The sequence below is a fragment of the Amblyomma maculatum genome, chromosome 2 (genome assembly GCF_055883805.1).
Source record: "Amblyomma maculatum isolate TAMU_Amacu chromosome 2, ASM5588380v1, whole genome shotgun sequence".
Taxonomy (NCBI): domain Eukaryota; kingdom Metazoa; phylum Arthropoda; class Arachnida; order Ixodida; family Ixodidae; genus Amblyomma; species Amblyomma maculatum.
In genome coordinates, this window is record NC_139345.1 from 175,775,566 (window position 1) to 175,791,054 (window position 15,489).

The 15,489-nt window shown below is 49.7% G+C and overlaps 1 protein-coding gene across 1 annotated transcript in view; it reads left to right on the forward strand.

The window, feature by feature from the left end:
- Nucleotides 1–11,791: 11,791 nt before the first annotated feature.
- The window catches only part of LOC146200488 (COMM domain-containing protein 8-like), a 33,704-nt gene continuing 30,006 nt past the window's right edge, over nucleotides 11,792–15,489 (forward strand). Inside the window, exon 1 of the mRNA XM_084595533.1 lies at nucleotides 11,792–11,926. Within this exon, the coding sequence (XP_084451659.1) occupies nucleotides 11,858–11,926 (69 nt within the window). The 5' untranslated portion in view covers nucleotides 11,792–11,857. The remainder of the gene's footprint in view (nucleotides 11,927–15,489) is intronic.

A 15,489-nucleotide genomic window follows, 5' to 3' on the forward strand; every position in this document is an offset into this window, starting at 1 on the left:
TGCGCCTGTCGGGATATGCGACCTCCATCGAAGTTACGAATTGCCTGTTGGGAATCGCTAAGGACTACTTTGGTAGAGGGGTCGGTCAGAGCTAACGCGATGGCAACCTCTTCTGCGGTGGTAACAGTTGCGGCGTTGAGGACGCTGCAGGCGTTGTGCCAATTTCGGTGCGGTGCCAAGAAAGACGCGCGCCGTAACAGCCGTCGTCCACCATCAAAGCGGTGGCGGGTGCAATGACGGCTGTTGTTGTTGTGGCTGTAGGAAGAAAGAAAAGAAAATGCACGGGCATGCTACTGGCTTTGTTGCTGAGCCACCTTCGCGTCCTCGTGCTGACAGAAGTGAAAATAGAAAAGAAAAACGAAGAGGGAGAGAAAGACGCATGCCGCAACAACGACATCATCCACCACCACTGAAGTGGTGGCGGCTGCAATGATGAAGTAAAGTGGTAGGGCAGGGGCACCAGTTACAAACAAAATTAGCACTTGAGTTTCGAGGAGGAGGAGGAGGAAAAACTTTATTTAGCCCTATATTATTTGGCGGTTTTTGGACGTCTTCAGAGATGTCTGCTTGTTGTATCCACAAGTCTTCTCCGTCGACTTCGTCCAATTTTCACAATGGTCGGTTGCCCTCAGTCCAGGGCTCCGCTGGCTGCTGCCGCCCGTTGGGCTCGCTGTACCAGACCTTGCTGGTCTTCGCAGCGGTCGCTGGTCAGCAGAGTCTCCCATTGCTCCGCACTCGGGTTTCGAATTTTGGGGACCACATCTATGTTTTGACATGCCCATGTGATGTGATATAGTGTTGGTTTTTCATAGCACCACGAACATCTGTCAGCGTATATGGTAGGGAGCATTTTGTTTAGTATGTGTAGGTTTCGGTATGAACCCGTCTGTAATTGTCTCCATATGACAGTTTCCTCTTTGGTGAGAGAACTGTGCGGTGGGGGATATCGCATTCTTCTTCCTCTATAGTTTTCTAGTATGGCCGAGTATGCCTTGGGTGCTGGCAAAAGTTCCGCGGACCCGTCGGATGCTCGGAAAGTAGTGTATGCTCGAGCTATCCTGTCAGCCTCTTGGTTCCCAGCCACCCCCATGTGCCCCGGTACCCATATAATTTTGTGTCTGGTCTTGTTTTCTTCGTGGTTTTTAAATCTGTCGCTCGCTTCGAGGAGTATACGAAGCGCGTGACGACCAATCCTACCATTCATGAAATTTCGACAGGCTGTTTGAGAGTCCGTGAGTATCGTTAGCGACCGCCCAGCTCTATAGCCCTCCGCCACCGCTAGAGAAATGGCTACTTCCTCGGCCTCTGCTGCTATGCAGTGTCGGATAGAGGCGTTGGTTACTTCGCGTAGAGACGAATTGACCACCGTGGCCACTGCAATTTTGTTCTGTCCTCCTCTCGAGGACGCGTCTGCATACACAGTCGTGTCTTCAGGAGCGTATGTTTTTTGAATAAAATTGGCCCTTGCTTCTCTTCTACCTTGGTGTAGGTTAGGGTCCATGTTTCTCAGGATTGGAGCTACCTTGAGGGACTTGCGAAGTTCGTCGGGGATCGTTACCGTCCTCGCTATTTCTCGCATCTGCTCACAGTATCCGAGTCTCTGTAAAAGCGCTCTTCCAGTCGTTGTCTGCAGCAGCCTGAGTTTTTGCGACTCGAGCTGCGCCTCGCACAGTTCTTCGAATCTGTTTTGCAATCCAAGCGCCATGAGCTTTTCTGTAGACGTGTTGCGCGGTAATCGGAGCGCCGTCTCATACGCTTTGCGTAGCAGGGCATCCGCTTGTTGTATTTCACTCTTGTTGAGGCACTGGTAGGGCAGGCTGTACATAATTAGGCTCACTACCAGGTTTCTAACTAATTTTAGTGTGTCCTCTTCGCACATGCCATGCCGCCTGTTGGTGATGTGGGTGATCATGCGTGTCACTTGTAGCGTTGTTGTTTTGAGCATGGTAAAAGTGTGACTACTGCGTTGGTTCGATTGAACCCACATACCTAATATTCTTATTGTTGTCTTTTCAGGGATGGGCATTCCTTCCAGGTAGATGTTGAGTTTCAGGTTCTCACTGGTTGGGACGGTCCGGTTTTGTTTGCCTCTCCACACTCGAAGCAGTTCAGATTTCTCGGTCGAACATGCGAGTCCTCTTTCTCCGAGATATTTCTGTACACAGGAGGCCGCTTCCTGTAGTTTGTCTTCCTTCTCCCCGAGGGAACCGGTGTTCATCCAGACTGTTATGTCGTCTGCATACATGGCGTGCCTGATGCCTTCGATCTTCTCTAGTTTTCGTGCTAGACCTATCATAGCTATATTGAAGAGGATAGGTGAGATGACTGATCCTTGTGGTGTTCCTTTGTTTGGCGCGTGAATTTTATTCGATCGAAGGTCTCCCATGCCGATGGTGGCAGTTCTATCTGACAGGAAGGCTTTGACGTACCCGTGGATTCCGCGTCCGCAGTCCAGATCATCTAGGCCTCTAAGGATCGCTTCGTGACTGACGTTATCAAATGCTCCCTTGATGTCAAGGGCCATTATGACATTTTCACCTGCTCGGGGTACGTTGCGGAGCAGATCTTCTTGTATTTTAAGCAGCACGTCCTGCGTCGAGAGTTTTTCTCTGAAGCCGAACATGGTATGGGGTACATGTTCAATATCTTCCATGAAATTTTGCAGTCTGAGCATCACCACCCGCTCGTAAAGCTTGCCGAGGCACGACGTGAGCGAGATGGGCCTGAGATTTTCAATTTGGAGCTGTTTGCCAGGTTTAGGTATCATAATTACTTCGGCGTGTTTCCAGTCTTCAGGAACCGCCTCCACCTCCCAGTGTTTGTTTAGAAAGCTTACGAGCTCTTGTATGAGGTCGTCACTCAGGTTTCGGATCAGGGCATTGTCGATTCTGTCGGCTCCTGCTGCCGTGTTTCTGGTCGTATTCCTTATGGCCGCATAAACTTCTTCTATAGTTATTGGGCGGTCGAGTCTCTCGTTTTCGGCTCCGCGATAGGTTCCTTGGTATCGTGAGGGGTTGTGATCACGGAAACATTTTTTTCGTGCCTTCTCTAAAAGGTCGGTGTCCGAACCCTCGAAGGAGTGGATGAATTTGTGGATGCTTTTATTGTTTTCTGATTTTGTTTTGGTCGGATCGATTAGTGCTCTTAGGAGATTCCAGGTTCTGGCCGTACCTAAGGTTCCCTTAAGCGAGTTGCTGAATTGTTCCTAATTTTGTCTCGCGAGTTGCGCTGCGTATTCTTCAGCTTTTGCCGTAACTTCTGCTATATTTAGTTTTAGTTTCCTGTTGTGTTTTTGCTTCCGCCAACTTTTGATGAGACTGCGTCTGTCTTCCCATAGTCGCAGAAGGTACCCGTCTACTTCGGGCGTTGTTGTTGTTCGTCTTACACTTTTTGTGCATTTGTCTCGCGTTTCTATCAACATGCCGCTCTAGTCTTCTAGTGATTGGATGCCGCCTTCAGATTTTTTTCAAGTCCCGCGGAACGCGTTCCAGTCCGTGAGTTTTGCTTGTCCGATCCGGCATCTTACCCTTTCGATGCTATTCGCGTCCGAAGGATAAAGTGATCGCTACCTAGGTTTTCCATCATGTTTTCCCACTGTGACTCCTTGCTCTTCCTTACCAACGTGAGGTCCGGGCTAGTGTCCGTGCTCACACTATTACCGATTCTCGTGGGGGTCGCGGGATCTGTGATTAGCCTGCAGCCAAAATATTCGGCTACGTCCGCTAATGTTCTTCCCTTGATATCTTGTTTCCGGTATCCCCAACTCGTGTCCATGGCGTTGAAATCTCCCACGATAATGAGTGCATTTTCTTTGGCCAGCTTGTGCGCTTCGTGGAAGAGTTCGAAGAATTTGGCTTTTCTTTGTCTTGGCGGGCTGTACACGTTCAGTACGAATGTGCTCCTTCCCTTTCGCTTTTTCGGAATGATTTCGACAAGCGCGTGCTCGATGTCCGTGTCGGCGATGGTATCGTGCCTGATTGCGGTGATGGCTTTGATGACTAGAACGGCTGCTTTACCTCCGTTTTGGCTCTCGTAAACATCGTACCCCTGTAAAGAGGGCCTGGCGGTTCCAGTCTCTTGGAGCGCGATCACATAGGGGGGTGTAAGCTGTGTGTTTATGTATTGTTTTAGCTGTCAGCACAGGCGGCCGTTGATGCGATCGAAGACCAACTCGAAGGAACGGGGCTCAGATGCTCGCCGAGCATGTCGGAGCTCCTCGTCTACCCGCCCGTCAAGCACCGCAAACCCAATAGCAGCCCGAGAGAGTACGAGGCAATCAAAGTCAAGACCAGAGAGGGAAACGCAATCCCAAGAGTCAACAAGATCAGAGTGTTGGGGATGACGATCGAGACGCACAGCAGAAACGGCGAGACCATCACCCGACTCATTGCGAAAGCGGCGAACGCCACGAGACTACTCAAACGACTCACGAACAATAAAAGTGGAATGAGGGAAGAGAGCCTCATCAGACTGATCCACTCGTTCGTCATATGTCACGTAGCGTACGTGGCGGCCTACCACAAGTGGAAGAAGAGCGAGAGAAACAAGATAGATGTACTCATCCGCAGAGCCTACAAGACGGCACTGGGACTGTTCGAAACAACGAGCACCAAACGCCTCCTGCAGCTAGGGGTGCACAACACGCTGGAGGAGATAGCGGAGGCCCAACGTGCCGCACAGCTCCAAAGACTGTCTACGACCAAGGCCGGCCGGAAAATCCTGGTCAACCTGGGAATTGGATATCAAGGCAGGGAGAAGACGCAGCTCCCCGCCCCCGATGAGATCAGGCGCAACATCAAAGTGGACTCGGTACCGAAGAACATGCATCCGGAGTATAACAAAGGGAGGAGAGCAGCGAGAGCCAAGGCGCTGATAGACCAGCACGCGGCCGACACACACACAACTACGTTGACGCGGCTGAGTACGCCAAGATACACGGGTTCACGACGGTCGTCGTCGACGCTACCGGCACCGTTCGCACGACCGCCAGCACGAGATGCACCAAGGCAGAGCAAGCGGATGAGGTGGCCATCGCCCTGGCCATGGCCGAACGCGACTGCCACCCAGTGCTATGCGACTCGAGGCAGGCGGTGAGAAATTACGCTAAAGGCAGGATAGCGAAAGAAGCTGTGCGCATACTGCAGGCAACCAAGAACGACGATGGCAGCAGACAAGTGAAAATCAAGTGGTTCCCGGCGCACGCTGGCGAGGCGTCAGACCGCAACGCCAACCACAACGAGACGGCACACGCCGAGGCGCGCGCGCTAACGGATCGCGCCTCGGTCGACTGGCCGCTGTGGTTCAGCACCAAAGACCGAATGACCGACTACAACGAAATAACCAAGGTGTTCAACCTCGCTCGCAGAACTCTTCCACCCCCTTGCTCGGGGCTCAGTCGAGAGCAAGCCGTTTTATTCTGACAGCTACAGACGGGCTCACTCCCCAGCCCGTCGCTGATGCATAGAATGTATCCCGAGACGCACCCGACAGACAAATGCAGAGTCTGCCGAACGGTGGTGGTGGTAGAAAACATTTATTATGCGTGAGCTGACCCTGAAGGGGCCAACCCTCACAAACACTAGGTGGAGGTCCCTAGTTCGGGGCCCCAGTGGCGTCTGCCGCCGCTCGGGCTCGCCCGACTAAGGCCCGTTGGGCCTTCAGGTCGGAGCAGCCGAGCAGGGTCGCCTCCCAGTCCTCCCGGGTTGGGTTGGGGTGAGGGGGGATAGCCGGATTTGAGGGGCAGGCCCACACCATGTGGTAGATGTCCGAAGACACCACCCCACAGTGCGGGCAGCTGCCAGAGAAAGCAGGGTCGAAGTGTTTTAGAGCTGCCGGGCACAGCAGTGTGTTGGTATAGAGGCGGAGTAAGAGCCGCTCATCCGCCTTTGGAAGGCCTTTACAAGGGCGGGGGTAAAGGCTGTGGCTAGATTGGTAGTAATTTACGATATCTTTGAATGTATAAGCCGGATTAGGATCAGCGTCCTGGTCGGAGAGGGAGGAGGAGGAAACTTCCCGGAGAGAGAGCGCGCGGGCGGCGGCGTCGGCAGCCTCGTTTCCAGCCAGCCCCTGATGAGCAGGAGCCCAAATAATATATCGGGTAGCGGGGTCCCCAATGTAGGAGCTATGTTGAAGTATTCGGTAGGCTAGATAAGGGTTCCAGCCCTGTTCGACATTCCGACAGGCCCCTCGCGAGTCGGAAATTATATATTTCGAGTCAGAGTGGGAAGCAGCCAATGCTATGGCGACCTCCTCCGCATGAGTTATGTTGCGGGCCCTGAAGCTAAGACCGTTGACTGTTTTCGCCTCGTGGACGACTGCGGCCGTGTACCATCCCCCATGGTGCGGGCCAAAGGCGTCCACATAAAAAACGCCGGGTTTAGAGCCATAATGGCGTGCCAGGGCTTCCGCCCGCGCCAGGCGTCTGCCATCATGGTCTTCGCGTGCCATTTTAGCGGGAAGAGGGCGTACGCGGAGGGCGCATCTCCACGGCGCTGGAATGCGTGCCCGTTCTTCCATAAGTGTCGTATGTTTGATGTGGAGCCGGGCAAGAAGGCGGCGGCCCGATTGCGTCTGCGACAAACGCGTATATTGATTAGTGAGGTGCGCTTCCCTCAATTCCCTGAAGGTGTTCACCATTCCCAGCGCCATGAGGCGCTGGTTTGAGGTATTCACCGGAATATCGAGGGCCCGCCTAATGATTTTGTGGAGAATGACCTCGAGGGCATCCTCATCTTGCTTCCGCAGGTGGAGATATGGAGTCGAATAAAGGATTCGACTGGTTACGAAGGCGTTTGCCAGCCGTAAGGCATCCTTGCTTCGTAACCCCCCGCGTTTATTGGAAACCCGGCGGACCACGCGGCCCACCTGGTCCCCCACCTTGCGGAGTTTAGCCAACGTGGTTTCTGGCTTGCGGTGTTGGTGAATGAAGAGTCCCAGTACTCGGACTTCTTGTGTTTCTGGAATTGGACCTGATTGAAGAGTAAGTTGAATTTTAGTAGTGCATTTTGGAGAGGTGCGGATGTGCACAAATTCCGATTTCTGTGGGGAGCATTGAAGGCCGCAGCGGCTAGCATAGCGGTCTACTATAGTCGCCGCCTGCTGCAGGCTGGCCTCAATGTCTCCAAGTGAGCCCTGTGTAGCCCACAGGGTGATGTCGTCGGCGTACAGAGCATGCTGCACGCCCTCGACAGCACCCAGCTGGGCCGGCAGGCGCATCATGGCCAAATTGAATAGCAGGGGAGAAAGCACTGCGCCTTGCGGCGTTCCCCTGGTACCTAGGGGTAAGGGGCCGTGTTCGTTATCCTGAATGCGGATGTAAGATTGGCGGTCTGTGAGGAATTGGCGGATATATTGGAAGGCACGGTGGCCACAGTTGGTTTGACTTAAATGAGTGAAAATAATATCATGCGTTACATTGTCGAAAGCCCCCTTAAGATCCAGGGCGAGTACGACCCTGTCGTTATGAGGGCACTCGAGGGGGTCAAGGACTTCCCGATGTAGTTGAAGCAAGACATCCTGTGCGGATCTGTGTGGGCGAAATCCGTACATGGTGTCCGCGAAGACATGTTGTGTCTCAAGGTACTCAGACAACCGGTCCCACACCATCGTCTCCATAAGTTTGCCCACACAAGAGGTAAGAGAGATGGGGCGAAGGTTGTCCGTGTTTATTGTTTTGCCGGCCTTTGGTATGAATGTGACCACAGCGGTTTTCCATTCAGTGGGGAGTGGCGTATCTCCTCGCCATATTGCATTGATGTAGTCCAATAAAGTGGTATAAGCTGAGTCGGGAAGGTTAGCTAGTAATTTAACAGTGATTTTGTCCCGGCCAGGTGCAGTACCACGTTTCATTTTGCCCAGGGCTCCCCGTAGGTCGTGGAGCTTAAACGGCTGATCAAGCTCAGCGTTCTCAGAGCCTGCATAAGAGTACGCCTGCCCACGGGTGTCCTGTATGTTGCACAAATATCGGTCCCTGAGTTTGTGCGCGAGTTGTGTAGTATTACCAGAGAAGGTGTGGATTACACGCTGAAGATGTTTTTGTGTTTCTCTACGGGTCTGAGTTGGATCAATGAGGGCGCGAAAGAGGCGCCATGTGTATCGGCTGGACATTTGACGCGCTGCCGTGTTGCACCTATCCACCCAGTTAGAGACGGCCGGCTTCGCACACATGCTGTGGAAACGTAGCAAGTACCAGGAAGAAGCTAAGTCTGGGAGGATCCCGCCGCGACTGGAAGCAGCCGCAGGGAGGAACAATCGAGAGGAACAACTCTGGGCCGTTCAGCAGGTCATCAAGGCGCTGGCCCGGCAGGGAACCAGCGAGCCGGCCACGGCGAGAGGGGACCCAGGCCGCGCGGCCGGTGCCCAGAGGACGACGTAGGCCCCGTCCGGAGCGCGCGCGCGCGAGCACGCGTTCAACTGCAGGCCCCGAATAAACGTTTTACCAATCCAATGTCAGCACAGCAGGGGGCAGCAACACAGATTTTTGGTCAGCGCATCGTAACGAAGGTGTGTAGATAACAGTGACGTCGGAAAGAGCAGCACAATAAAGAGGCACAAGCACTGAGGAGAAAGGCGGAACGTCGGTGTCCTCTGCGACGTGCACGGTAGCGGCAGCAGCGGCGGTTGCGTCGAAAAAAGTGTCACTGAGGGGTGATAACTCAAGTTGAGCACGAGCGCAGTCTATTATGGCGTTATGATTGGAGAGGAAGTCCCAACCAAGGATAACGTCGTGTGATGAGCGGGCGAGGACGAGGAATTCTATTGTGTATTGAACGTCGTCGATGACAAGGCGGGCGGTGCAGGCGGCTAATGGTCGAATGTCTTGAGCGCTGGCGGTGCGAAGAGAAACTCATTACCTTTTTGAGTTTGCGACAGAGGGCGTAATTAAGAACTGAAACGGCTGCTCCAGTGTCTACAAGTGCTTCGACAGGAACTCCCTCGATGAATATGGTAATAATGTTGGCTGGTACGTGAACATGTCTTGAGTTGGTCCCTGATGGCGCAGTTCTAATTGCCTCCGGAACTGCGGCCGTTAGTCTTCCGTGTGAACAGCTGATTGGCGGCGGAGCATCGGAGAACGGGAACGACGGCCAGGAGAAGGCGAGCGGTGGGAGCGGCGATCGTAACTTGAGGACTGCGGCGGAGGCTGAGGGAACACGGGCGAGGGGGACAGAGGAAGATTGTACATCGGCTCACGTGTATAGTCGTAGGGACGAGGGCCACGATTGCGGCACAAACGAGCCACATGGCCGGCGACTCCACAGGCGTAGCAAATAGGTCGGTTGTCTTGTGTGCGCCAGGGCTTGGAAAGGTGTGGCTGTGGTAGACGGCGGAGAACCGGACGATAAGGGGGGATTGTAGGTTGCTCAGTTTGCTGACGTCCCTGAGGCTCGCATAGGAGGGGAGGCCGGCTATACACAGGGGCGACAGGGGGTGGTGGCCGCACCAAAACATCAGAATACGTGAGAGGAGTCGCCACCAACGGCTGCTGAAGAGGTGAAGGCAGAACCTCAGCGACCTGCTCTTGTATGACACGTTGAAGAGTGGGAGTGAGCGGCGGCGCAGGCGCAGGTGTTGGCGGGCAAGTGAAGGTGGACAAGGAAAGCTGGCGTGCGACTTCCTCATGAACAAACTGTTGAATGTGCTGAATTAGCGACTGCTGGTCCTCCATGGGCACCGTCCCCGGAGATACCCAAGCTGGAAAGAGTGGCCTGCTGAAGGCCAGCACGTCGTGTGGAAAGCCGCCTCTTGCGCAGCTCATCGAAGCTTTGGCAGAAGCTGATAACGTCGGACACAGTTTGGGGTTTTTGGGCGACGAGCATCTGGAAGGCGTCATCGTCAATGCCTTGCATAATGTGTCCGATCTTCTCGGCTTCGCTCATGGTAGGGTTCACGCGCTTGCAGAGGTCTACGACATCTTCTATGAAACTGGTGTTTTCGCCGGTTTGTTGTGCCCGACTTTGCAAGCGTTGCTCGGCGCGAAGCTTACGTATAGCGGGACGGCCAAAAACTTCGGTCAGGCTGGTCTCGAGAGCCGTCCAGGTAGAGATGTCACTCTCATGGTTGCGAAACCATAGATTGGCAACGTCGCTCAAATAGAAAATCACGTTTGTGAGCTTCACGGTGTCGTCCCATTTGTTGTACGCACTTACTGCTGATTTCGAGAACAGGGGGTTCGATCCTGGCGACGCATCCTCGGCTGTGGGATATGACTGCTCGTTATGCACGTTAAACAACCCCACGTGGTCAACGACACCGAGGCCCGTTCCTACATAAGCTGTCATATAGCCGATGACGCATGGCGCGTTAACCCATATATGCATTCATTTTCTTTTTTTTTTTCTGTTAAAGGTTTCTGCGCATCCGTAACAGTGGTAATGAGCACATTTCGCTTTAGAGAAATGCTCGAACGTTTGAGAAACAAAGGCTTCCCAGCAACTGTAACACGAAATATCACATAATACATATAGATTAATGTACAATGTTTGCCCTTTAGAATCATTTAGAACCCCTTTTCGTCTATGCTGTCTTTCGAGCAAACTGGTTGTCTTTGACAAGGGGGGTTAAATAGCTTCATGCGGGCTTAGCCATCGGTGTTTACTGCTGGAATTAAATACATATTTATAGTCACATAATAAGATGAACTCTATTTCTTTCAGGATAGTTTTATATCCGGCACCTAGCTGTTTTGGAAGCGACAGCTAGAACCGCCCAAATTAAGTCACTGCTCAACAATAATTGCATTGATAAAGAAATATTCAGCCTTCAAAATTCCTTGCCAGAGCATGACAGCGACCAAGCGCAGTTTGATGTCTTCGCAGCTATAATTGATTCGTAGCTTGCACTTTAACGTTACTGAAAATTAATCGCTATATATATACATATGTGAAATTCACTGTCATTGAAAAAAATAATTACATTACTAATTTACTATTTATAAACATCACACATATCCGAAATTCCTTATACTTCCCTCGGTTTCAGGAAATCATTTAGAGTCATTTCACAGTGCAACAGCTAGATTGTCTGCCGCAAGAAGCATCCCCTTTGTTTTTGTTGTGACCTCGTCAAACTCATTCCACTCACCGCTCTGCTCGTGAGCACTCAGCTTTCCTGTGCCCGAGTTGATGCCCACTCAGTTTACGACAAGCAGCCGGGCAATACGCTGTCAGTGCTACATTTAATCTTCTTAATCCTCGAGTAAAGTACGACATAATGAACCAGGCTGTCATTCTTAAGTACTGCAGGTCAGAGTACGTACGAAACTTGTATCTAATTGACACTTTTGCCTGTCTCACTCGTATAAGACATATGCATGTGCATCCCTGTTGAAAATGCGATAAGATATGTCATTTTCCGGCCCAAGTATCAGGACTTCGAGCGCCGTCAAACGCAAACAAAGCGTGCAAAGCGATGCCAGTAAATCTAAAGGACGGGTGACTCCTTGTTTCCCTCAAATCTGTACATCTTTTTTTTTCTTTTGCTGCATTGGCGAAATCCACGGATATTTTTCTGCGATATTGGAACACACACTAAACAGTAAATCGCTAATTCATTGCATAAGGGACGTAAGAAAGCACGTTAGTTCTAAGGAGGTTATATATATAAAAACTTTCTAGTTCACTGTACCGTAGGACATCAAAAAAAAAAAAATATTGTATGCGACCAGTTTGAGATACTGAGCCAAGATAGCTTGGGAGAGATACAAAAAAAGTAACAATAAAAAAAAAACTTGCAGGCACACCGTGTTTGTTGGTTAGTTGTAAAAAAGAAAAAGCCGGAGCATTTGGTTTCGTTTGTCTCGTTCGACTGAATCGGGGCGAGTCAATCCAATCCAATCTAAGCTACCGTATTGGAAAGTATGGCGCCGCTTGCAAGTGCAGATTGCCTGAGCTTGCTCTCGAAATTCCCAGTGGATAGAGCAGAAAAGGTGAACTCGTCGCTTTTGCTCTAGTAAAAAGTTCTCGGTGACATAATTTGGTGACTGTATTAGCTTCTCGAAAAGTGTGGACACTCTGTGCCGTCGAGCTTTTCTTTGACGTTACCATCGCGCCCATGTCGCTTCTGCCTACGGCCAAAAGATCACATCGCTTAGTGTGGTTTATTGACACCCTCCGACTATGTCTTCGCTAACCAGCTCTCTTCCGTTGTCTAGAGCCTTTATGTTGCTTTTTTTGCGCTTATACTTGTACGGCTGTTTGAAGGGAATCTGGCGTACGGCAGATATAGTGGGCGTAACTGATGAAGCCAAAGCAAGCGCAAGCATCAGCACTCACTCCATCACACTTTCTGTACCACCTCAGGTATAGCACTAAGCAGTCAGTAGTTTCAGCGGTAGTAATCGAGAATGGCAGTCGCCCGTTGTGATCTGGCGAGAAAATTTTTGTCATTTCACTTGTGTGGCGTAAAGACGATGCAGTGACATTCGAGGGAACTCGAAATCAACTTGACTCAGCCTGAAGGGTTACATTTTCAGCTCTTGCAAATACTGCTATATCAGATTTGAGGCATTGCCATTGTGGGTTTACAATGTCGGGATATAGAAGGTTCTATAATATATAAACATATAAGAAAAAAGATCACGTGACACAACGGCACATACTTCACAAGCGGTGTATTTGGTACCCATTGCAATGAGTATTTAAGAGCATCGCGTACGGAGGCTTTCTTGCACTTCACCGTGCTCTGTTTCGTGTACTACTACCTTTTCCAGAGGTATACAGCCCAGGTGTCTGCCTCTGGCCATTTTGTATAACTCGGCCCAGTGTGCATTGTCATCTTACCAACTATACTCTTGGCAAAGGCTGTAGATAAACAAATAAAAACGTAATATCAGAGAAACCTGTGGAAATAAAGAAATGATTGAGAGAGAACATGTTTAGTGTACCGTTCTGGCACTAGTCTAATTTGAGGTCACAAAATTAATGTCTCGATAAGTGAAAACTTGTAATATCTACTGATGCTCATCTGTGGTGTGCCAATGCCTGCAGCGTGTGTCAAGAAAGTAGCTTCGCAAACAACTGTTTTTTATGCCATCATCACATGTCAGAATCAGTAAAGCTTAGCAGGGCCCTGACATTTCACTGTTGTACAGTAGCAGAGGACTTCTGTAACCATGACATCAACATAATTTAATCTTTTCTTTCCTTGCGCGCAACCCTGTTTCTCTGTAGACATGAGATTGAGGGCCCTTACAGAGTTTGACCCTCTACCAGATCTTGCTGTGGCTTTTCATTTTTAGATTTTCTAAACAGGTCTGTCTGGCTGGTGTTGCTATTGCACGATGCGATTCCAGTGTTCCGCACCATTGTTGCCTGAATAAGGGTGCCTTGCAATTGATGTTACATAGATGTGACTTGACAGAGAAAAGGAGTGAAATAGTTAGGGCCTCTGAATCTGTATTTAAGGTAATACTCTAATGCAAGAAATTCATAGATCTGGTCTTTGTGAGTATTTGAGTCAAATTGAAAAGCTTTTTCATTTAGCCTCTAATTTACAAATAATTTTCAAAAAGTGCTCCTGGTGACCACTCGCAAGTGATTAGTGTGACACATCCATTCACGCAAACCTCCTTGATGAAGTCACTGGGGCTCCCATTCATTGGACACTCCTAAGTGATGCGAGGGGTGTGTGGTGAGGAGCTATTGCCACTTCTCTTCATTTTTCTTGTGTGCCGGCATGCGCTGAGTTGAGGAGGGAGAGGCACATTGCCGATATGATTAGTGCTAATAAAACGAATTTTTACATTGCCGACAGGACTAATGGGATACCTAATGCTCGTGTGCATTTTCTAGTTTTAGTAAATAGCTTTTTATGGGCCTTTTAATGCGCAGATGGTTGGGCAAAATAAGGTAGTGCTTAGTCTTCAGCATTACATTTACATCTCATTGCATGCCTCTCACCATGTAATTTAATGCAGTAGTGTTGGATTGGACATTCAGAGCATACTTTGCTGTGGACTGTCACAAAAATCTAGATTTGTTGAGTGTGTCCGGTAATCACATCTCTGCCCTTAGGTATGTAATTCAAACACACCACTGTGATTACAGTGCACAACAAAGGTGACATCAGCACACAGTTGTTTACTTGTGTACAGCAGTGCTCTCAAATGTGCCCTGGGGGTATGCAAAGCTGTGTGATGTGGCCCACCAACTTCAAAAAGTTCATGCTTTGTTCCAAAAAGCCATTTAAATCTCCACAAGGGAGCTGTACAGCCACACATATTTTCAAACTAGAAGCTAGAAGGTCTCATCCTCTGACGGTACACACTCTTTGTGAAAAGGAGGAGAGGCTTGTTCCTTAACATGCAGGAATTTCAAATGGGCATCACATGCCTTCAGTCATGAGGCACCGGACAACTCGCCTTCTCTTTCAGCTTGAAGTATACATTTTAATGCAAAAGCATTTCTTGTCTCCTGAGCGACTTGGACAGGAATACGGGACAGAGCATGTTGCAGAGCATGTCGGCAGAACGTGCACGCACAAACTGTCAATAGAGAAAAAAAAAAACATTGCTTCGACTGGATTTTCGAACTCGTGCCAGAACAAACAGATCAGCTTCCCTGTCACGGGCACGAGAGCACTACGCTTTCACCGCAGATGATCACACCTCATGTAAAGCTGCAACATGCTCTAGCGCTTTGCAGTAAAGGTCGTCTTCTTCAAGTTCCAACTGCAACACACTGTCGCTGTGCAGCAAACATCGTCTTATGTCATTTAACGTCTGGGCGAGTGTGGGCGAGGTCCGCGAGCAGTGTTGAGCGAATCTGCCAGGTGGCATGACAGAACTATGCTTTCACATTTCGACACATGAGAAAAGTTAAGTGCAGACCTGTAACTTTTTATTCTTTTAAGGATAAGCGACTGGTGGTATCAACCATTTTACTTTCAGGAGCTCTCTCCGAGCCGTTGTGAAGTGGTGACCATCTGGTGTTTAGGCAGAAGAGCGCGCGTGCTGCTTTTGTTTTTCAGAAAAACTGGGAGACTCTAGTCTGGGAAGATATTTGGTTGATATTTATTTTAATATTCATTTTTATTGTTTACATTTGTTATTGCTTCTTTTGTTTTTTTTTTTTTTTTTTTGCTTCTGGCCAGCAAGGGATGAAATTTTCTTACTGCAGCCCGCTTTGCGATATGACTCACCCTTGGTCTGCAGAGTACAGAATTGGTTAAAACATCAAATAAATTGTGATTATTAGGTTTACTTAAACATCCTTGGCACATATAAGAATGTAAATAAATACGGTGGGAATTGCAACCGGGACCCTTGGATTGCAATCAGATGACTACCCTGAGGCCATTGAGGCATGTCTGTTGGACAGGCTTTGGGTGTCTTGGGATTAATAAAAATAAAGTAAAGTAAAGAAGAAAAAATACTCTCTCTCTGTGCCTGCACAGTGATTGAAAAAAGGGCACCAGGTTGCTGAAAGGACCCATCAACGCTATGATATCATGCCCTTAAAACAAAGCTTAAGTTTTTCTTGAATTTAAGGA